This window comes from Mobula hypostoma, chromosome 1 (genome assembly GCF_963921235.1).
Source record: "Mobula hypostoma chromosome 1, sMobHyp1.1, whole genome shotgun sequence".
Taxonomy (NCBI): Eukaryota; Metazoa; Chordata; class Chondrichthyes; order Myliobatiformes; family Myliobatidae; genus Mobula; species Mobula hypostoma.
Genome location: NC_086097.1, coordinates 124102277 through 124125746, shown reverse-complemented (window position 1 = coordinate 124125746; position 23470 = coordinate 124102277). Strand labels below are relative to the sequence as shown.

At 41.9% G+C, this 23470-nt stretch overlaps 1 protein-coding gene across 1 annotated transcript in view; it reads right to left on the bottom strand.

Annotated features, from left to right (window-relative positions):
• The window catches only part of LOC134350241 (sperm-associated antigen 1-like), a 143823-nt gene that overhangs the window by 60826 nt on the left and 59527 nt on the right, over nucleotides 1-23470 (bottom strand). The window contains exons 11-12 of the mRNA XM_063055258.1: nucleotides 7309-7761; nucleotides 3594-3693 (exon numbers count right to left, since the gene is read on the bottom strand). Of these exons, the coding sequence (XP_062911328.1) occupies nucleotides 3594-3693; nucleotides 7309-7761 (553 nt within the window). The remainder of the gene's footprint in view (nucleotides 1-3593; nucleotides 3694-7308; nucleotides 7762-23470) is intronic.

Here is a 23470-nt window from a genome sequence, read left to right as displayed (position 1 = left end):
CCCAGCATATAAGCAGAGACGAAAGACCACAGCACCAGTAGTGAGGATCAAGAAGGCATGGTCAAGGGAGCAGAAGAATGCTTAAAAATTTTTTTTAGTTGGTGGACTGGACAATAGCTAGAGATTCATCTTCGAATCTTGAATAAATATGCCACAGTTGTAACTGACTTCATCAAGACCTGTGTGAATGACTGTGTGTCTTTGAGCAAAAAGAAAATTACAGACCTATTAGTCTGACATCAGTAATTGGAAAGTTATTGGAGTCGATCCTCAAGGACGAGGTTATGAAATACCTCGAGGTGCATGACAAGATAGGCCCAAGCCAGCATGGTTTCAGGAAGAGAAGATTCCTCACCAACCTACTGGAATTTTTTGAGATAATCTCAAATAAGATTGACAAGGGAGAGGCTGTGGATGTTGTGTATTTGGATTTTCAAAAGGCCTTCCATAAGGTGCCAATTAAGAGGCTGCTTAATAAGATGAGAGCCCACGGAATTACAGGAAAGATATTGGAATGGGTGGAGCATTGGCTGATAGGCAGAAAGCAAAGGGTGGGAATAAAGGGATCCTATTCTGATTGGTTGCCAGTTACTAGTGGTGTTCCACAGGGGGCCGCTTCTTCTTACAATGTATATCAATGATTTAGATTATGGATTAAATGGTTTTGTGGCTAAGTTTGCGGATGACACCAAGATAGATGGAGGAGCAGAAAGTGTTGAAGAAACGGAAAGGTTGCAGAGAGACTTGGTCAGTTTAGGAGAGTGGGCAAAGAAATGGCAGATGAGATACAATGTTGAGAAATGCACGGTTGTACGTTTTGGAAGAAGAAATAATCGGGCAGATTATTATTTAGATGGGGAGAAAATTCAAAAATCGGAAGTGCAAAGGGACTTGGGGGTCCTCGTGCAGGATACCCTAAAGGTTAACCACCAGGTTGGATCGGCAGTAAGGAAAGCAAATGCTATGTTGGCATTCATTTCAAGAGGAATAGTGTATAAGAGGAAGGAGGTGTTGATGAGGCTCTATGGGGTACTGGTGGGACCTCATTTGGAATACTGTGTGCAGTTTTGGGCCCCCTATCTTAGAAGGGATGTACTGATGTTGGACAGAGTTCAGAGAAGATTTACAAGGATGATTCCTGGAATGCAGGGGCTAACATATGAGGAATGTTTGTCGGCTCTTGGACTGTATTCATTAGAGTATAGAAGAATGAGAGGGGATCTCCTAGAAACATTTCGAAATGTTGAAAGGGTTGGACAGAGTAGATGTGGAAAGGCTGCTTCCCTTGGTGGGTGAGTCCAGGACAAGATGCCACAGTCTTAGAATTAGAGGGTACCCATTTAAAACAGAGATGATAAGAATTTTTTTAGCCAGAGGGTCATGGATTTATGGAACTCGTTGCCACATACAGCTGTGGAGGCCCGATCATTGAGGGTGTTTAAGGAGGAGATTGACAGGTATCTAATTAGTCAGGATATCAAGGAATAGGGGGGAAAAAGCCGGAAATTGGAACTAGATGGGAGAATAGTTTAGCTCGTGGTGGAGTGGCGGAGCAGACTCAATAGGCCAAATGGCCTACTTCTGCTCCTTTGTCTTGTGATCTTGTGAACTATTGGACATACCCAAACCAAAAGTCATGGATGAACCAGGAGATTCATAGTCTGCTGAGAATCTATGCCAACCAGCTGGTGGGAGTGTTCAAGGATATCTTCAATCTCTCATTGCTGCAGTCGGAAGTTCCCACCTGCTTCAAAAGGGTAACAATCATAACAGTGCCCAAGAAGAGCAGATGAGCTGCCTCAATGTATCACCCAGTGGCACTCACATCTACTGTGATGAAGTGCTTCTCAGAGGTTGGACATGACTAGAATCAACTCCTGCCTAAGCAACAACCTGGACATGATGCAGTTTGCCTATTGCCTCAATAGGTCTACAGCAGATGCAATCTCATTGGCTATCCACTTGGCCTTGGATTACCTGGACAATAGTAGTACCAATGCCAGGCTGCTGTTCATTGATTACAACTGAGCATTCAACACCATCGTAACTTCAGTTCTAACTTCTGTACTGATGCTTACCAAATATATTATCGATTCATTCTAAGATTTTAATGCTTATTTGTGAATATTCTTTAACTATTAGATATACTGAATACTAGTTGCTATTGTTGGTTACCTCATAAAATGGTACATAATATTTTTTTTTAAATGTGAGTTTCAACACCATTGAAATACCAGCAACATCATGCATAGAAACCACTATGATTGATGAGATATCTTTGGAATAACCACTCCAAGCTCAACGAGAAAAGCAACTCCATTTTAAGACAACAATGAATGACTTCTGACCATCAGTGTTGTCAACTATTTTCCGCAGAATCTCAGATGGTGATGAGGAGCCGTACACGAGTGAGATAGATCAGCTGCTTGAGTGGTGTCACAACAAAAACTCTGCAATCAACATCAGTAAGACCAAGGAATTGATTGTGGACCTTTGGAAAGGGGAGTTGAGAGAACACACACCAGTCCTCATCGAGGAATCAGCAGAGAAAAGGGTGAGCAGTTTCAAATTCCTGGACGCCAACATCTCTAAAGATCTATCCTGGGCGCAATATATTGATGCAATTATGACGAAGGCACTTATGAAGATTTGATATGTCAGCACAAACTAGCAAAGTTCTACAGATGTACTATGGAGAACATTCTAACTGGTTGCATCACCTGGTACACAGACATCAATACACAGGATCGGAAAAAGCTGCAGAGGGTTGTAAATTCAGCCAGCTCCATCATGGGCACCAGCTTCCCCATCATTGAGGACATCTTCAAAAGGCAACTTCCATCATTGAAGACCCCCACCACCCAAGGACATGCTGTCTTCTCATTACTACCATCAGACAGGAGGCTCAGGAGCTTGAAGGCACACACTAAAATTATGGAAACATCTATTTCTCCTCCCTTATCACATTTCACACACACACACACACACACACACACACACACACACACATTTTGATATTTTGGATCATCACATCTCATTTTGCAGGTGATAGATCTTAGCAGTCATTGAAATCAAATTATAATGTATTGTCTTGCAAATTCAATATAGAATATTAAGCCCTACTGAAGGTGAAGAACTCAAGATTTGCATTTTTGTGAATACATGCTAAGAAAATATATTCAATGCACATTGTCTGTGATACCCACTTTCAAAATGTATGAGTGTGGCTGAAATGAAGTTTGCTGTATTTACGTTTTGTTAACAATTTTCACATGAAAGCATTAACTAATCCGTTGTTTGCCCTACTTTTAATTTAAGAAACAATCGTTATTTTTTTACTTTCCACATTTTTTGCATCATTAGCTAAAAATGTCAGAAACTGAGCTACACCCAGTTTTACACTTTGATTTGAACCAATTTAAGAGATATAGATGGTATTAATTGCCCATCATCCAATGTGATTCAAATCACAATTAATTATTTTTTTAATGTTGACAAAAATAAGTACTCAATGGTCCTAACTTTATAGCCTGTACATGGCTATCTTATAAAAATGATTTAATCTACGACAAAAAATCTGTCATCACACTTACCTTGTACAATCTTTTATGCACTCATTGCAATTTCCATCCTTCAAGTAGCACGCCGCTCGATTTGATAGCAAGATGCTTAATTCTGCTGGGCAATCCACCCCTTACAAAAAGAGCACAAAAAGCAGCATTTTTCCATATGTTTCACTTTTTGTAAAGTGGAAAGTTTACAAACAGGCTTATTAAGTTACACTTTAATATCAATGAGCTTTTTTGACAGTGGAAACAACCATAGGTTCTGATTTCACCCAATTTCTAATAGGAGCATAAGACAAGGAGCTGAAATTACCCATCACATCAGCTCTGCCATCCTATCATAGCTGAATCCTTCTCAATCCCATTTTCCTGCCTTATCCCTGCAACCTTTGATGCTCTCACTAAACAATCTCTGCTTTAAATACACCCAATGTCTTGGCCTCCACAGCCATCTGTGGCAATCAGTTCCACAGATTCACCACCCTCTGGCTAAAGCAATCCCTCCTTATCATTGTTCTAAAAAGACATGCTTGTACTCTGAGGGTGTACCCCCACATCCATTCCATCTAGGCCTTTCAATATTTGATAGGTTTCAATGAAATCACCTCTCATTCTTCTAAATGCCAGTGAGTGTGGGCCCAGCGCCATCAAGTGCTCCTCATACCTTAACCCTTTCATTCCTGGGATCATTCTTGTGAACCTCCTTCTGGACCCTCTCCAATGGCAACAAATCCTTTCTTAGATAGGAAGCTCAAAGCTGCTCACAATATTCTGTGTGGTCTGACCAATTCTTTATAAAGCTTCAGCATTACCTCCTTGTTCTTATATTCTAGCCCTCTCTAACACTGCATGTGCCTTCTTTACCACCAACTTGACCTGCAAGTTATTTTTTAAGGAATTCTGCACAAGGACTCTAAAGTCCCTTTGCATCTCTGGTTTCTGGATTTGCTCTCCACTTAGAAAATAGTCTACACTTTTATTCCTTCTACCAAAGTGCATGATTATACACTTCCCTACACTGTATTTCATTAGTCTCTTCTTTGCCCATTTTCCTAATCCATCTAAGTCCTTCTGCAGACTCCCTGTGTGCTCCTGCCCGCTACCTGCCCCTCCACCTATCTTTGTATCGTCTGCAAACTTGGCCACAAAGCCATCAATTCTGCCATCCATCATTGACATGAAAAGAAGTGGCCCCAAACTGACCCCTAGGGGGCACCACTAGTCAGTGACAGCCAACCAGAACTGGTTCCCTTTATTTCCAGTCTTTTCCTCCTGCCAATTTTCTATCCATGCTAGCATCTTTCCTGTAATATTATGGGCTCTTATCTAATTTAGCAGCCTCATGTGTAGCACCTTGTCAAAGGCCTTCTAAACAACATTCATTGCCTCTCCTGCTTGTTATTTCCCCAAATAATTCCCACAGATATGTCAGGGAAGATTTCCCCTCAAGGTAACCCTGCTGACTTCAACCTATTTTATCATGTGCCTTGAAATACCCCAAAACCTCATCCTTACTAATGGACTCCAACATCATCCAACCAGTGAAATCAGCTAACTGGCCTATAATTTCATCTTTCACCTCCCTCCCTTCTTAAAGTGTGGAATGATATTTGCAATTTTCTAATCCTTCTGAACCCTTTCAGATTCTTGAAAGATCACAATGAACGCCTCTACAATCACCTCATCTGCCTCTTTCAGAATCCTGGGGTGTAGTCCATCTGGTCCAGGTGACTTATTTACCATCAGACCTTTCAGTTTTCCAAGTACCTTTTCCTTAGTAATAGCAACTACACTCACTTCTGACCTTGTCACTCTTGAATTTTTAGCATGCTGCTGGTACCTTCCTCAGCAAAGACTGATGCAACATACTTATTGAATTCACCTGCTATTTCTCTGTACCCCATCATTACTTCTGTATGGCAATTTATACTACTGGGTATTTGGGAACTCAGGGGTAAGGAAATACAACTCATGATGGCCAACTTCAAAAGGAAGAAGAGCAAGATAAAATCATATTTGGCTCTCCTTTAGGGGCACCTTGCATCTATGAGAAAGATGACTGGCAATCCAACAGATGGATGCAAGACACTGTGCATCAAAAGTGACTGCCCTTTTAAACTTCTCTCCATTCTACTCACTTCAGACTTCAGTTGGCTTTTAAAATACATTTAAATACAATGCGTGACAAAGCAAATTAGTACGTCAATGTGCTGTACTAATGAGCCACCCAACCACACAGATATATAACTTTTTAGCACAAACAAGTAAATTGATGGTTTATGGTAATGATAATATCAGAACTTTATTCATCTCTACCCTGATTACAAATGGTAAACCTTTTCAAGTTTCAAGTTCACCATCCACCATTCTTTCTTTTCCTTGAAGCTGCTGACTTGTGGTGAGATTAGATCCCAAAGGTGCCAGCAGACTTCCAACCTATATGGTGCCAATTCATTATAATGAGTAATCATTTGTTGCCCCTCCATGGGGGTCGGTAAAATGAGCACCATCTAAATCTAACCTATCTTCGTTAAGTTTCTAAGCACAGACCAACCAGCAAGGTCACTGGTTAACAATCTGAGCAGCAAATCTTACCTAATCTTTCCACCTTAGGTCTGGAGAAGTCAAGGCCACTTTGTGTTCTACCACTACGTAGATTAGACTCAGAGGTAAACAGAATATAAAAGTAAAGATATAGTGCTGAGGCTTTATAAGGCTTTGGTCAGACCACACTTGGAATATTGCGAGCGGTTTTGGGCCCCTTATCTAAGAAAGGATGTGCTGCCATTGGAGAGGGTCCAGAAGAGGTTCACACGTATGACCCCTGGAATGAAAAGATAAATGTGCGAGGAATAATTGATGGTTTTGACCTTTACTCGTTGGAGTTTAGAAGAATGAAGTGGGATCTCATTGAAAGCTATTGAATATTGAAAGGCCTAGACAGAGTGGAGGCGGAGAAGTTGTTTCCTATATTGGTGGAGTCTAGGACCAGAGGGCACAGCCTCGGAATGGAAGGACGTCCCTTTAAAACAGATGAGGGGGAGTTTCTCTAGAGGGTGGTGAATCTATGAAATTCATTACCACAGATGGTTGTGGAGGCCAAGTCATTTATATTTAAAGCAGAGGTTCATAGGTTCTTGATTTACCAAGGCATCAAAGGTTATTGAGAGAAGGCAGGAAAACAGGGTTGAGAGAGGTAATAAATCAGCCATGATGGAATAGCAGAGCAGACTCAATGGGCTGAATGGACTAATTCTGCTCCTATGTCTTATGGTCTTATAGCATGTTATTGCTTCACTTTTATTTTTAAAATAGACGGTGTATTTCATATGGATTTTTGATAATAGATGGTTTGAGAAACAAATGTTAACAAATGTATATCTGAACACTAAAAACAAATGGCCCGACTATCTTACAGTAACTATATTTTATTATACTTCCTCTTAGCTATACATTGCTTTTACATTAGATACAAAGAACATTATGGCCATTCAGGAGATACAAAATTCTCCATAAGTAAATTAAAAGTAGCCTTATGAAAAGCAATACTGATCACATCTAACCAGTGGAAAACATTTATGTACTTAAACCATCTACGAAAAACAGTATTTCAAATCAAATTCATGTGCTAAAATCAAACATGCAAACATTTTACCTCCAAAATTGTATGCATATGATTAGGAGGAATGCATATGCGTATGCAGTGTACTTTAATCAATATATTAAAAGGCTGCTATCATACCTGATTCAGAAAGCTCAGTAATAGCTTTAGTGTATTTCATCACTGCATCTCCAAATTGCCCAGTTTTGAACAGTTCATTTCCTTCACTCTTAAGCTTTGACACAGGAGAAGGCAGAGCCCCTAGGCTATTCGCTTCTTTCTCTGTCTGTGTACTTGACCCAGGGGGAAGAACCTGGTTGGAGTCAGTTCTCGGAGATTCTTGGCCTTCTCTTAGCACTGAAACTGAAACATCCTTGACATTTTCACTTTTTGTTTCATGTTTGTGTCTACTTTGTTCTGTTTTCTTTAATCTTGTTAAATCACCATCAGTATCTTTATTGTCTTTCTGCGCTGCAGTATTGCCACTTTTCTTCTCTTTAGTCTGACTTTCTCGAGTGGGTGAACATTTTTTCTGTGCGTTCCCCATGACAGCATTTACCTTTGATGTTTCTCTGCCCACCGGTGTATTAGGATCTAGAAGGAAGTTCATATATTACAAGCTAGATTGCATCAGTGGAAAGAACTATTGCAGTCTTTAAGAAGGGGAAGGTAAAGAAACTGTATCACAAGTTTAATAGGGTAACAACATGGCACTCAGATTGAAAACGATGTCCAAGGTAAGAGACCTTCAGCAAAGTTCACAACCAGCTAATTGGAAAAAGAATGTTAAGAATGCACTTGATTTTCATGGAAAGTAAAAGCAGTACTTCCCTCTTCATCAGCATAGGCAGAGAGCTGTTTGCTTTATAACCAGTGAGTCAACTAAACTTATTGTGAAAAAATACCAATCAACCCAACCAAGAAATTAAGTGTTTTGGCAAACACTGTACAATCTTAAGCCAATGTATTATTTATTAAACTGATTTTTTAAAAAAAGCTTTATTTTCTGCAAAAAGTATTTTCAGTTTTGTTTTGAATGCAGGTTATAAAATAGGAATATAGAAACAGCACTGAATAATACTTATAAAAAGCGTGAATACAGTGGATTCCAGTTAATTAGACCATCAGTTAATCAGGGCAGACATTTATTTGGGACAAATCTTAAAGAACAAAAACTAATCCAGAAATTAGCGGGGATTCCCTTTGTTTATTTGGGAATTTGTTTATTTGGCCACTGAATTGGAGCAGGAGACTGTTCCTGTACAGCTTCTAACCAGCTTCAGCTGCGTGCATTTGTGTGGCCATTAGACACTACACTCTGCTTAGAGCGAACGGATTTTAAGTAGCTTCGGGTGCATGTGCTTGTATTCAAAGGGTAGTAATTTTGTCACTGATAGTTGGCGAGATAATTCCGAACTGTTTTGTTCACTGTGGTTTAAAGCAGTCAGGCTTGAAGATGCCAAAAATGGCTGGAAGTAAAAATGAAATGATTTCACTACTTCAGCAAGTTAAGAGCTATGAAGAATTTGGAGGTATCAACAATCATCTTGAATGCTACAATGAAGTTGAAGATTTGGAGGATGCAATCATCAATAACATTGTATGAAGGCAGTGCATTATCTACACCAGGCGTCTGCACTGATTTTGTTCAGGTACAGTCAATCAAACGAACACTGCAGCGGAGAAATTCCTCTATCAAACTAATACCAATAGTTCTTAGGAACTAATAGACAGTTCTATAGTACTCCAATAGTGTTCCAGTTTGTTCTGAATTTTATTTAAATACATAATTTATTATTCAAACAGCTGGGGCAGCTGCTTAATTGGGCCAAAATATACCAGTCCTGATATGTCTCAATTAACTGGATTTACTGTATATCTAAAGTCATATTACACAAAGAATAAGACAAACTATTGTACATTAACATTTTTGATTTTGCTTTATAATCATGTTTGCTTAGAAATGAGATCACAGAACAGTGACTTTTACAGTACAATATGATGCAAGATCAATTAAGCCTGAATTTAAATACCGTAATTGTGACCATCACCAGTTCTTTCCTCATCCCTGGCCACTCACTCCCCCAAAACATGCGAACTCCTCCACCATATCAATGCTGCATGGATAACCCCTTTCCCTACCCTCTCCCTCGTCCTGCTCCCCATTTCCCTGGACTGCAGGCTCCTTCTTCCCCTCTCATTCTCTCAAGTGCCCTTTAACCCTCTTCCCACCTCACAGGACATCTCTCCCTGCTCCTTGGGTACGTTCTCCCCTCTCCCTGGACTCCCTTTCTCTGCTGATAGGACATTCTCTCCTTGAACACCTAATCCTCAGTCACTTTGTTCCACTTATTTCTTTCCTCACTCATTTGTCCCATATTCAGCCACCATTATAGTGCAGGTTGCTGCAGTCTGCTGCAACGAGAACACAGGAAACAGGGAAAAGGAGTATGTCATTTCTGCCCTGGGAAAAGTCTAGCTATCCATTCAATCAATGCTTCTTATCATCTTGTGCAGCAAAGAAGGTTATCTCATATTACAACAAGATGTAGATCAACTCGTAAAGTGGGCCAAGGAATGGCAATTAGAATTTAACTTGGGCAAGTGCAAGTGCTCATTTTGAGAAGTTAATCCAGGGCAGGACTTAAACAGGGTCCTGGAGACTGTTACATAATAGAGACACCTGGGGCTACGAATGTACAGTCCCATGAAATAGGTGACACGAGTGGTGAAGGTGGTGCTTCATTGGTCAGGGCATTGAGGTCAAGAGCTGCGATGTCATGTTACAACTGTACAAGATGCTGGTGAGACCACATTTGGAGTATTGTATGCAGTTCCAGTCACCTAGCTATAGGAAAGTTGTAATTAAGCTGAAAAAAGCAAAGAAAATATTCACAAGGATGTTACTAGGACTTCAGGGCATGAGATACCAGGAAAGGCTGGATAGGCTGGGGCTTTTTTTCCCTCCTGGGAGGCGAGCAGATGTATATATGTAAAATTAAGAGCAGCAGAGACAAGATGAATGGTCACAGATCTTTTCCCACGGGGGAGGTCCAAAACTAGAAGACATAGATTTAATATGAGAGGGGAGAGATTTAAAAAAGACCTGAGAGCAAGACTTTCCACACAAAGTGTGGTGGTTACTTGGAACAAGCTACCAAGGCATGGATACAATTACAAAGTTTAAAAGACATTTGGACAGATACTTGGCTAGGAAAGAGACCCATTTAAGCAAATGAAACTAGCTCAGGTAAGCAACTTGATCAGCATGGACAGATGGGCTGACGAGCCTGTTTTTGAGCTGCATGATTCTATGACTCCAATTAATTCTCTGAAAGTAGCAGCATGGCTAGACAGGGTGGTGAAGGCATATGACATGATTGCCTTCAGTGGCTGAAGCAATGAATATGTCATGCTACACTTGTAAATGAACGTGGTTAGGCCACCTTTGGAGTACTACATGCAGTTCTGATTGCCACCCTGCAGAAAATGTGATTAGGCTAGAGGGTGCAGAACAATTTTACAATGATTTTGTCTGGATTAGAGGGTTTGATTATAAGGAGAAATTGGACAGGTTAGATCTGTTTCCCCCAGAGTGAAGGAGGCCAAGTGGTGACATGATAGAGGTGAACAAAATTATGTGAGATATAGATAGCAGGGGATGGCAGGGTGGAGCTACATCTCTACCAAAGGCAGTGTAATTGCAGTGTGAGGAGCTCCTTCCCTCAGCAAGCATGCAGGTCAACCTTGGGCAAGGTGTAGCACCTGCTTAGCCGCACCCCCCCCGCCCCCGATCAGAGCCACGGTAGCAGGTGGTGGATGGTGGTATGAACAACTGGCACATATCACAAGTCCTGGTTATGTAACCTCTGATGCCAGGCAGACAATCTCTATGATGGCAGGGGTTACCTGTCTTGTAAAGACACTGCCCAGAAGAAAGCAATGGCAAATCACTTCTGTAGAAAAATTTGCTTGAACAATCATGGTCATGGAAAAAAGTCACGATCGCCCATGTTATATGACACGGCACATAATGAACGGACAAAAGATAGTGAAGATGGCCCCAAGTCTGCTCCCATAGCCAGTTGTCTAAAATTAGAGGGCAGAGTTTTAAGGAGAGAAAGACCAATTTTCAAGGGATCCAAGCAGCAAATTTTTCACACAAAAAGTAGTTGGTATCTAGAATAAGTTGCTAAAGAAGATGGGATGGCAGTTGATCAGAAGTCCGGAAGTTGAAGCCTGATGGCTCAAGCCTGGGGACTGAAGGTCCGGAGGCTTATCCTGGATTTGGAGGACTGTCCGTGTGTGTGGGTGGGCGGCAGTGGGTGCTATTGTTGTTTTATTGCTTGCTGTGTCTATTTTGTTGTGTTCTGTGTTATTCTACCGAGCAACTCTGGGCACGCTATGCTGGCACTGGAATGTGTGGCAACATTTGTGGGCTGCTCCCAGCACATCCCTAGGTGTCTTGGGTGTTAATGCAAATGACGCATTTCACTGTATGTTTAGGTGTACATGTGATAAATAAATCTGTATCTGAAACAGTAGAAATACTTAAGAGACATCTGGACAGGTACCTGAATGAGCAAGACATGGACATATATAGTCATATCTAGGGCAAGTAGAATTAATATAGAGAAACACGATGGTTTGCATAGGCATGGTGGGCCAAAAGGCCCATTTCTGAGCTGTATTGCTCTCTGACTGTTGAAAAGGATTACATCTCATTCTCTCTATCAGCATTCCAGGAACCAACCCGGTGAACCTTTGTTACACTCCTATCCTTCCTTGGGTTCAGTATTATTTATTTACATGATTATGTCTTCTTTGCACATTGGTTGTTTGCTCGTCTTTGTTACCTATGGATTTTATAAGTTCCATTGTACTTCTTTAATTTCCTGTAAATGCCTGCAAGAAAATGAATCTTGAAGTACGGATATGGTGGCATACATGTACTTTGACAATACATTTACTTTGAATATTAGATATAGAAAGGGTCAAAGTATTGGAGAGAGAAAGAAGGATCAGTTCTGAGTGAGAATGGGTCAGGCGGGCAGACAGCAGAGAGGAAGGGTTGAAGGGGAGTGAGAAGGGGTTAGAGGGGCGGGAGGGTTGTTTAAGGAAGACTCTTTCCCTTCATTAGTACTCACAAATCGCTGTAGGCTAATTATTGCTGTCACAACACAGTGTTTAGTGAATAAACCAAATGAGGAAATATCCTGATTTTGATTATGCAGCTTTAGGGATGAATTCTGGCTAAATAAGCAAAACTGGCCACTGGGCCTCCATTACTTGTAACTGAAAACTTATTACAGTCTACCCCTGCATTATAGCAGACAATATTGGATTACTCACCCTTACTGAATTCACAAATCACCAGCTAAAATATTTAAGATATGAAATTAAAACTTGCTCTTATGGAATTCAATTAATACATGCATGGAGAGAACTGTATTAGGTTAGCATGGATTACGATTACAGCCTGTCGGCTCACAGCAGGAAGCTAATGGGGAGATTTGCTTTAAAAGCTGACAAGACAATCCCTTCTATTGATACTTGTGGAATGATAGTTTATCAAACAATGTAATATTCATTCACAAACAAGTGAAAATCTGCACATGCTGGAAATCCAAGCAACACACACAAAATGCTAGAGGATCTCAGCTAGCCAGGCATCATTAATGGAAAAGAGTATAGTCATTGGTAGTTAATTAAAACGATAATCATTTCCTCTTCTCCCTATGAAAAAAATCAGAATTAGATTGTCAACAGACAGCAAACCCATGGGAATTTTACTAAAGAAATATTTATCTCAAGGAAGCACCTCCACTTACAGTATTAAAAGCCTAAGGCACATAAATACAGCCAGGGCACCTAAGGCTTTTGCACAGTACCATAGGAATTTTATGAAGTACCGTGCACTGCACTACTGCCACAAATAAAACAACTTTCATGACATATGTAAGTAATATAGAAACATAGAAAATAGGTGCAGGAGTAGGCCATTCGGCCCTTCGAGCCTGCACCGCCATTTATTATGATCATGGCTGATCATCCAACTCAGAACCCTGCCCCAGCCTTCCCTCCATACCCCCTGACCCCCGTAGCCACAAGGGCCATATCTAACTCCCTCTTAAACATAGCCAATGAACTGGCCTCAACAGTGTCCTGTGGCAGAGAATTCCACAGATTCACCACTCTCTGTGTGAAGAAGTTTTTCCTAATCTTGGTCCTAAAAGGCTTCCCCTCTATCCTCAAACTGTGACCCCTCGTTCTGGACTTCCCCAACATCGGGAACAATCTTCCTGCATCTAGCCTGTCCAATCCCTTTAGGATCTTATACGTTTCAATCAGATCCCCCCTCAATCTTCTAAATTCCAACGAGTACAAGCCCAGTTCATCCAGTCTTTCTTCATATGAAAGTCCTGCCATCCCAGGAATCAATCTGGTGAACCTTCTTTGTACTCCCTCTATGGCAAAGATGTCTATGGCAATGATAAACCTGATTCTGATATGGATCTGTATTGTGGAATGAGAGTGGGAAGGGGACAGGGAGAGGGGAGGGAGCAATAAGCACCAGAGAGACATTCTGTAATGATCAAGAAACCAATTGTTTGGAATCAAATTACCTTGCCTGGTGTCTCAGGGATGGGTGTGTCTGCACTCTCACTAATTCCCACCCATGTTCCTTCTCTGTCACTTGTCCCACACCCATCCTGCGGCACTCCACCCTTGCCATTCCCAACATCCTTTGCTCCTGCCAGATTTACAAACTCACTAAGACTTTTGCACAGTACAGTATTACATGGGATTCAACGGGGAAAAGAAATCACAACACTGATGTTTTTCTGGGAATACAACACCGCCCCCCCCCCATAATGCAGGGGTACATGGTACTTCCTATGTTGCTGTTTTGAAATGTCCAGCACAGAAATGGATCCTTTTAGCCCACCACACCTTGACGCTCATCTATGGTAATCTGGTTTGCCTGCATTAGGCCTGTATCCCTCTACATCTTTCCTATCCAGTTACCCGTCCAAAGTCCCTTTAATCATTGTAATTACACTCTTGGCCACAAGGAGGTACCTTGGCTACTGATTGTATGTTCGTTGTCTTCTGCTGCTGTGGCCCATTAACTTCAAGGTTTGATGTGTTGTATGACTAGAGATGCTCTTCTGCATCCACTGATGTAACACATGGTTATTTGACTTGCTGTTGAATCAGTCTGGCCATTCTCCTCTAATCTCTCTCGTTAACAAGGCAGTTTTGCCCACAGAACTATTACTTAGATCATATTTCTTCCTAATTCTGACATCTGGACTGAACAACAACTGAACCTCTTGATCATGTCTGCATGCTTTTGTACAATGAGTTGCTGCCACATGATTGGCTGATTAGATATTTGCATTAAGGAGCAGGTATACAGATGTACAAATGGCCACTGAGTATACGTCCTGCTGGCCCAAGACAATCTTCTTTACTATCTGCATCTCCATTAATTTCTGTTGTTGTCTGTACACTCATCTACATTGTCATCCATGTCATTTATATACATATATTACAAACAACAAAGGTCCTAGCATCAATCCCAGTAGGGCACCACTTGTTACAGATGTCCAATCAGAAAACACCCATCTACCACTACCCTCTTATCACCAAGCCAATTTCAGGTCCAGTTTATCAGCATGCTTCAGATCCTTTGTACCTTAATATTCTGGACAATCCTACCATGTGCGACCTTTTAAATCTACACAAACCATATCTGTCATTCTGCCTTCATCAATTTTCCTAGTATGTACTTCTTTAAAAGAATCAGATTTGTGAGGCATGATTTCTCACATTCAAAATACAGTGGTGCTAGAAAGTTTGTGAACCCTGTAGAATTTTCTGTATTTCTGCATAAATATTACCCAAAATGAGATCAGATCTTCACACAAGTTCTAAAACTCGAAAAAGAGAAACCAATTAAATAATACAAAAGCATTATATTTGTTCATTTAGTTATTGAGAAAAATGATCCAATGTTACAAGTATTTATTGGGAAAAGTACGTGAACCTCTTGGGTAATGCCTTCTACAAATGCTATTTGGAGTCAGGTATTCCAATCAATGAGATGAGATTGGAGGTTGGGTTGTAGAGGTGACTTACCCTATAAAAAGGGACACACAAAGTCAGGTTACTGACAGATCCTGCTCTTCTCAAGGAAGATCTGTTTATCTGCACTATGCTTTGATCAAAACAGCTTTCAGAGTACCTTAGAAAGAGAATTGTAGAGATGCATGAAGCTGGAAAAGGCCAGAAAAGCACTTCTAAAGACCTGAGTGTTCATCAGTCCACAGGAGGAGAAATTGTCTACAAATGGAGAAAACCCAGTACTGTTGCTACTTTCCCTAGGAGTGGGCATCCTGCAAAGATCACACCAAGAGCACAATGTGCAATGCTGAAGGAGATGAAAAAGAAACCAAGGTGTAGTGTTCTCGTGCAGTGTGTTGAAACTCTGACTCAACACCAAGTTAAACCGGAGCCAATGAAGACAGAGTCGTAGTAAGGTTAACCATTTACTGTGCACTCTTCCACATCAACGTCGTATGGTGAAAACGGTTGATAAAAAAATACAAATATATACAGCGTCTGTTTCATTCTGGAGACCACGCATGCTCTCTTCTCTCAGCGAGTGTCTCCAGCTGCCCCGAGTAGCGGGCGAGGGGTTCGCGTCAAACTGCCATCGAGCTTGAGCCCACCCCGCGTTTGAAATTGAAAAGCCGGCACGCGTGCTGCCCCAACCGCCGCTTCCTTAACAGAAATCCCGTTAATATTTTTACTTCAAATACATTCTTATGAACTTACGGCGTTGCTTCTATAATGTTTCTTTGTGGGTAGAAACGGAGCACTTCGCCATCATGCTGCAAGCATGGCATCCACCTTCACACCTTCCCGAACTGGAGGTTACGCATAAGACGCGACAAAACCGAAGGTGACGTCATCGCATGCCGCGATATACCATAGACAATGAATTTACGTTTGTTATACTGTAACATAATTATCAACCTTAAACTTTAACTAGAAAATAGTTAGAAACAAATCATTTAAAATGTAGACCCAACAAAGTCAAATAAATGCCTTAAGGGCAACACACAAGGGTAACAGCAAAAGACCTGCAGAAATCTCTAGAATGTGCTAAAGTCTCAGTTCATGTGTCCACTACAAGAAAAACATTGAACAAGAATGGTGTTCATGGAAGGACACTGTGGATGAAACCACTGCTCTACAAAAAAAACTTGCTGCACGTCTCAAGTATGCAAAAGTCCACCTGGATATTCTACAATCCTTATGGGACAATGTTCTGTGGACAAATGAGACAAAAGTTGAACTTTTTGGCAGAAATGCACATTGCTATGTTGGGAGAAGAAAGGGCACTGCACACCGACACCAAAACCTCATCCCAAGGAGCATCATGATCTGGGGCTGCTTTGCTGCCTCAGGGCCTGGACAGCTTGCAATCATTGAGGGAACAATGAATTCAAAATTGTATTAACACATTTCACAAGAGAATGTCAGGAGCAGTCCATCACCTGAAGCTTAATAGAAGTTGGATAATGCAACGAGACAATGATCCAAAAGATAAGAGTAAATCAACAACAGAATAGTTTAAAAAGAAGAAAATTCATGTTTTGGAATGGCCAAAACAAAGTCCTGACCTTAATCCTATGGAAATATTGTGGAAGGACCTGAAGTAAGCAGTTCATACATGGAAGCCCACCAACATCCCAGAGTTGAAGCAGTTTTGTAAGGAGGAATGGCCTAAAACTCCTGCAAGCCAATGTGCAGGTCTGATCAACAGTTACTGGAAATGTGTGGTTGAAGTGATTGCAGTACAAGGGGGGTCCCACCAATAACTGAAAGCAAAGTTCATGTACTTTTTCAAACAAATACATGTAATATTGGATCACTTTTCATGATAAATAAATGAACAAGTATAAACTTTTTTTTGAGTTACTTAATTTGGTTCTCTTTATCTAGTTTTAGGATTTGCGTGAAAAACTGATCAGGTTTTAGGTCAAATTTATGCAGGAATAGACAAAATACTACAGTGTTCACAAACTTTCTAGCACCACTGTATATTAACTCTTCCTAAACCATTCCAAGTGAACATGAAATCACTCTCTCAGAATCTTCTCCAGCAACTTCTCTACCAATGCAAGGCCTATAATTTCCAGGTTTATCTCTTGAATGCCTTCTTTGAACAAGGGAACAACGTTAGTTTCCATTCAATCTTCTGGTATCTCATCTGTTCCCAATAAAGATGCAAACATTTTCGTCATAGTCCCAGCAGTCTCCTCCATTGTTTTCATTATCTGCTGGGATAGATCCCATAAGACCATACAACTATAAGACACAGGACCAGAATTAGGCTATTCAGCTCATTGAGTCTGCTCCGCCATTCTATCATGGCTGATCCCGGATCCCACTCAATCCCATGCACCTGCCTTCTCGCCATATCTTTTGATGACCTGACCGATCAGGAAACAATCAACTTCTGCCTTAAATAATCAGATGGACTTGGTCTCCACCGCAGTCTGTGGCTGAGCATTCACAGATTTACTACTCTATGGATAAAAAAAATTCCTCCTTACCTCTGTTCTCAAGGGCTGCCCCTCAGTTTTGAGGCTGTGTCCTCTAGTTCTGGATACTCCCACCACAGGAAACATCCTCTCCACATCCACCCTACCTAGTCCTTTCAACATTCAGTAGGTTTCAATGAGATTCCCACACATTCTTCTAAATTTCAGTGAGTACAGGCACAAAACTGCCAAACACACCTCATATGTTAACCCCTTCATTCCCCGAATCATCCTTGTGAACCACCTCTGGACTCTCTCCAATGACAACATAACCTTTCTGAGATATGGGGCCCAAAACTGTTGACAATACTCCAAGTGCACCCTTGAAATAAATGCCAACATTGCATTTGCCTTCTTTACCACAGGCTCAACCTGTAAATTAACCTTCTGGGAGTCTTGCACGAGGACCCTTAATTCCCTCTGCACCTCTGATGTTTGAAACTTCTCCCCATTTAGATAATAGTCCGCACTATTGTTCCTTTTTAACGAAGTGCATTATCATACATTTCCCAACTCTGCATTCCATCGGCCACATTTGTGCCCATTCTTCCAACTTGTCCAAGTCCTTCTGCAAATGCATTGCTTCCTCAGCACTATCTACCCCTCCACCTTTCATCGTATCATCCGCCAACTTTGCCACAAAGCCATCAATTCCATTATCTAAATCACTGACAAACAATGTGAAAAGTAGCAGCATACATCAAAGTTGCTGGTGAACGCAGCAGGCCAAGCAGCATCTGTAGGAAGAGGTGCAGTCGACGTTTCAGGCCGAGACCCTTCGTCAGGACTAGGTAGCAGTCCCAGCACTGACCCCTGAGGAACACCACTAGTTACTGGCATCCAACCAGAAAAGGGCCTCTTTTATTCCCACTCACTGCCTCCTGCCTGTCAGCCATTCCACTATCCATGACAGTATCGTTCCTGTAATACCACAGGATTTTATCTTGTTAAGCAGCCTCATGTGTGGCACCTTATCAAACGCCTTCTGAAAATCTAAGTAAATGACATCCACTGCCTCTCCTTTGTCCACCCTGCTCGTTACTTCCTCCAAGAACTCTAACAGATTTGTCAGGCAAGATTTTCCTTTCTAGAAACCATGCTGACTTTGACTTATTTTATCATTAGTCTCCAAGTACCACGAAACCTCATCCTTAATAATAGACTCCAACACTTTCCCACTAGTCCACTGAGATTGGACTAACTGACCTATAATTTCAAACAAGAGAAAATTTGCAGATGCTGGAAATCCAAATAACACACAAAAAATGTTGGAGGAACTGAGCAGGCCAGGCAGCATCTACGGAAAAAAAGTACAGTTGACATTTTGGGCCCAGACTCTTTGGCAGGACTGGAGAAAAAGAGACGAGGAGTACATTTAAAAGGTGGGGAAGGAGAAAAAGCCTGCAATTTCCTTTATTTTGCCTTCCTCCCTTGTTAACGAGTGGAGTGACATTTGCAATGTTCCAATACGTCGGGACCATGCCAGAATCAAGTGATTCTTGAAAGATCATGACTAATGTATCCGTTATCTCTTTAGCAACCTCCCTCAGGACACTGGGATGTAGTGCATCTGGTCCAGGTGACTTATCCACCTTGGAGTTGGCTTAGCGTTTTTTCCTTTGTAATAGCAATGGCACTCACTCCTGCTCCCTGACAGTCACAGACTTCTGGCACACCACTACTGTTTTCCAGAGTGAAGAAAGGTGCAAAGTATCCATTAAGTTCATCTGCCATTTCTTTGACACCCATTACTACCTCACCAGCATCATTTTCTAGTAGTCCAAAATCAACTCCCACCTCGCTTTTACTCATTATATAACTGAAAAAACTTATAGTATCCTGCTTTATATTATTGCCCAGTCTGCCCTCATATTTCATCTTTTCCCTTCTTATAGCTTTTTTAGTTGCCTTTTGATGGATTTTTAAAACTTCCCAATCATCCAACTTCCCACTCACTTTCCATGTGTGCCCTTTCCATTTCCATGGCTTTTAGGCAGTCCTCAACCTCCTTTGTCAGCCACGGTTGCCAAGTCCTGCCATTTGATAACTTCTTGCTCTGTGGGACATACCTATCCTGTCCCTTGTGAATGATTCCCAGAAACTTCAGCCAACTCTTTTCTGCTGTCCTCCTCACCAATCCACCTGGGCAAGCTCTTCTCTCATGCTTTTATTCCATTGCAATACCGATACACACGAGTTATGCTTCTCCTTCTCAAATTGCAGTATGACTTCAATCATAGTATGATCACTGCCTCCTCAGGGTTCCTTTACATTAAGCTCCCTAATAAGATCTGAGTTATTACACAACACCCAATCTAAGATAGCCTTTCCCAGAGTAGGCTCAAGCACAAGCTGCTCTAAAATGCCATCTCATAGGCATTCAACAAATTCCCTCTCTTGTGATCCGACACCAACCCGATTTTCCCAATCCCCTTGCATGCTGAAGTCCCCCATTACAATTGCCTCATTACCCACATTACATGCCTTTTCCAGCTCTCTTTGCAATCTTAACCCCATATCTTGGCTACCATTTGGAGGCCTGTATATGATTCCCATAATTTGTTTTACCCCTGAAATTTCTTAACTTCACTAAAGATTCAACATTCTCTAACCCTATGTTACCCTCTTTCTAAAGATGTAATCCCTTCTTTTACTGACAGAGCCACACCACAGCCTGTCCTTTCGATACAAGGTATATCCTTTAATATTAAGTTCCTAACTATGGCCTCCTTTCAGCCACGGCTCAGTGATGCCCACAACATCATACCAACCAATCTCTAATTGCACCATGAGTTCATCCACCTTATTCTGAATGCTACGCCCATTTGAATACAGCACCTTCAGTCCTGCATTCCTTGCCCTTTTGAACTTTACCTTTGTGGTACAATTTAACTCTTTGCTCTGTTTGCATTTGTGCTCCATCTTTGGCTTGTCCTTCCTTACATTCATGTTACACCCATCATCTACTTGTAAACCTGCTGGCTCATCCTCTGCTCTATCATACTGATTCCCGTCCCCTGCCATATTAGTTTAAACTCATTCGTATCTCATCAAGCCCTGGAATTTATTCACCCTAATGTACTCCAATATTTCTACCACTTCCTCCTTCCTGATACAGAAAATTAATGTACCCCTCCTTAACCCCCAGCTTCAGTATCCTTTCCCTAATGAATTCCAATGAGAAATATTCACTTAGGATCTTGCTCATATCCCCCAGTTCTAGATATAAATTACAATTCTGGTCTCTCCTTCAGTGCTACACTTAAATGGTATCCCAGATATTGAAACACTAGTGTTATGCTTGCACTCCCAACTTCTAGATGAGTATTAAATGGTTCTGCTGAGCCAAAGCTCACGATTACAGATGAAACATGCTGTAGGGTTTCACTGCTGTGTAGCATGCTGTAAGGTTTCACTGATCATAGTCATAGTCATACTTTATTGATCCCGGGGGAAATTGGTTTTCGTTACAGTTGCACCATAAATAATCAATAGTAATAAAACCATAAATAGTTAAATAGTAATATGTAAATTATGCCAGTAAATTATGAAATAAGTCCAGGACCAGCCTATTGGCTCAGGATGTCTGACCCTCCAAGGAAGGAGTTGTAAAGTTTGATGGCCACAGGCAGGAATGACTTCCTGTGACGCTCTGTGTTGCATCTCGGTGGAATGAGTCTCTAGCTGAATGTACTCCTGTGCCCAACCAGTACATTATGTAGTGGATGGGAGACATTGTCCAAGATGGCATGCAACTTGGACAGCATCCTCTTTTCAGACACAACCGTCAGAGAGACCAGTTCCATCCCCACAACATCACTGGCCTTACGAATGAGTTTGTTGATTCTGTTGGTGTCTGCTACCCTCAGCTTGCTGCCCCAGCACACAACAGCAAACATGATAGCACTGGCCACCACAGACTCGTAGAACATCCTCAGCATCGTCCGGCCAATGTTAAAGGACCTCAGTCTCCTCAGGAAATAGAGGCGGCTCTGACCCTTCTTATAGACAGCCTCAGTATTCTTTGACCAGTCCAGTTTATTGTCAATTTGTAACCCCGGGTACTTGTAATCCTCCACCATGTCCACACTGACCCCCTGGATGGAAACAGGGGTCACTGGTACCTTAGCTCTCCTCAGGTCTACCACCAGCTCCTTAGTCTTTTTCACATTAAGCTGCAGATAATTCTGCTCACACCATGTGACAAAGTTTCCTACCGTAGCCCTGTACTCAGCCTCATCTCCCTTGCTGATGCATCCAACTATGGCAGAGTCATCCGAAAACTTCTGAAGATGACAAGACTCTATGCAGTAGTTGAAGTCCGAGGTATAAATGGTGAAGAGAAAGGGAGACAAGACAGTCCCCTGTGGAGCCCCAGTGCTGCCGATCACTCTGTCGGACACACAGTGTTGCAAGCACACGTACTGTGGTCTCCCAGTCAGGTAATCAAGAATCCTTGGCACCAGGAAAGCATCCACCTGCATCGCTGTCAGCTTCTCCCCCAGCAGAGCAGGGCGAATGGTGTTGAACGCACTGGAGAAATCAAAAAACATGACCCTCACAGTGCTGGCTGGCTTGTCCAGGTGGGTGTAGACATGGTTCAGCAGGTAGATGATGGCATCCTCAACTCCTAGTCGGGGCTGGTAGGCGAACTGCAGGGGACCTAAGTGTGGCCTGACCATAGGCGGAGCAGCTCCAGAACAAGTCTCTCCAATGCCACCGGTCTGTAGTCATTGAGGCCGCTGGGGCTTGGCGTCTTCGGCACAGGGACGAGGCAGGACATCTTCCACAGTACAGGAACCCTCCGGAGCCTCAGGCTCAGGTTGAATATATGGCGAAGTACTCCACATAAATGTAAATGTAATGGTTTCTCTGCAGCAGCAATGTTTGGGTTATGACTGGAGATAACGGGGTTAGGGATGCTGTTGTTCTTTCTTGGGAGCTGAAAGAGAGGTTTTCACAGTCTTTTGGCCAGGGAGAGATGAGGAGAGAAGACGTGAAAGGAAAGAGATGGTAGACCGCTGGATGGGGTGAACTTGGAGCGAGGGTCTGAAGGGCAGCGAGGATCGGAGGAGGTCGATGGTGGACGAATGGCCGTATTTGTGAGCTTCAACATTGTGCAACAGATTGTTTAATAAGATTGGGCCCTTTTTTTTCTTTTATCATTTCTTTACTAACCGTATAGTCAAAGTAAGAACTATAAAGCTTAATCATTTAATCGCATATTGTGTACTGTTCGTTATTTTGGGGCACTGTAACATGGGACACATCACACAGCATCCACCCAAACGAGATTTCATAAGTTTGACCGGGCTGGGGGCTATCACCCCCTATATTAAGCCGCTAGCCAAAGCGAGAGTTACATAGGGAATGGATCTGAGAATGAGCAAGCTGCAATATATGTTCCCGCCATTGCCCATAAAGAGTATGTACATTCTCTCCATGACTGCATAGGTTTTCTCTGGGTGCACCAGTTTCCTCTCACATTCCAAATACTTATGGTTAGGGTCAGTGAACTGTGGGCATGCTATAGTGGCACCAGAAGCCTGGCAACATTTGCGAGCTGCTCCCAGCACATCCCTGGACATTGTTGTTTATTAACACAAACTATCCACTTCACTGTAGGTTCTGATACTTTGATGTAACGTGACAAATAAAGCTGTTTAGGATAGAGATATAATATC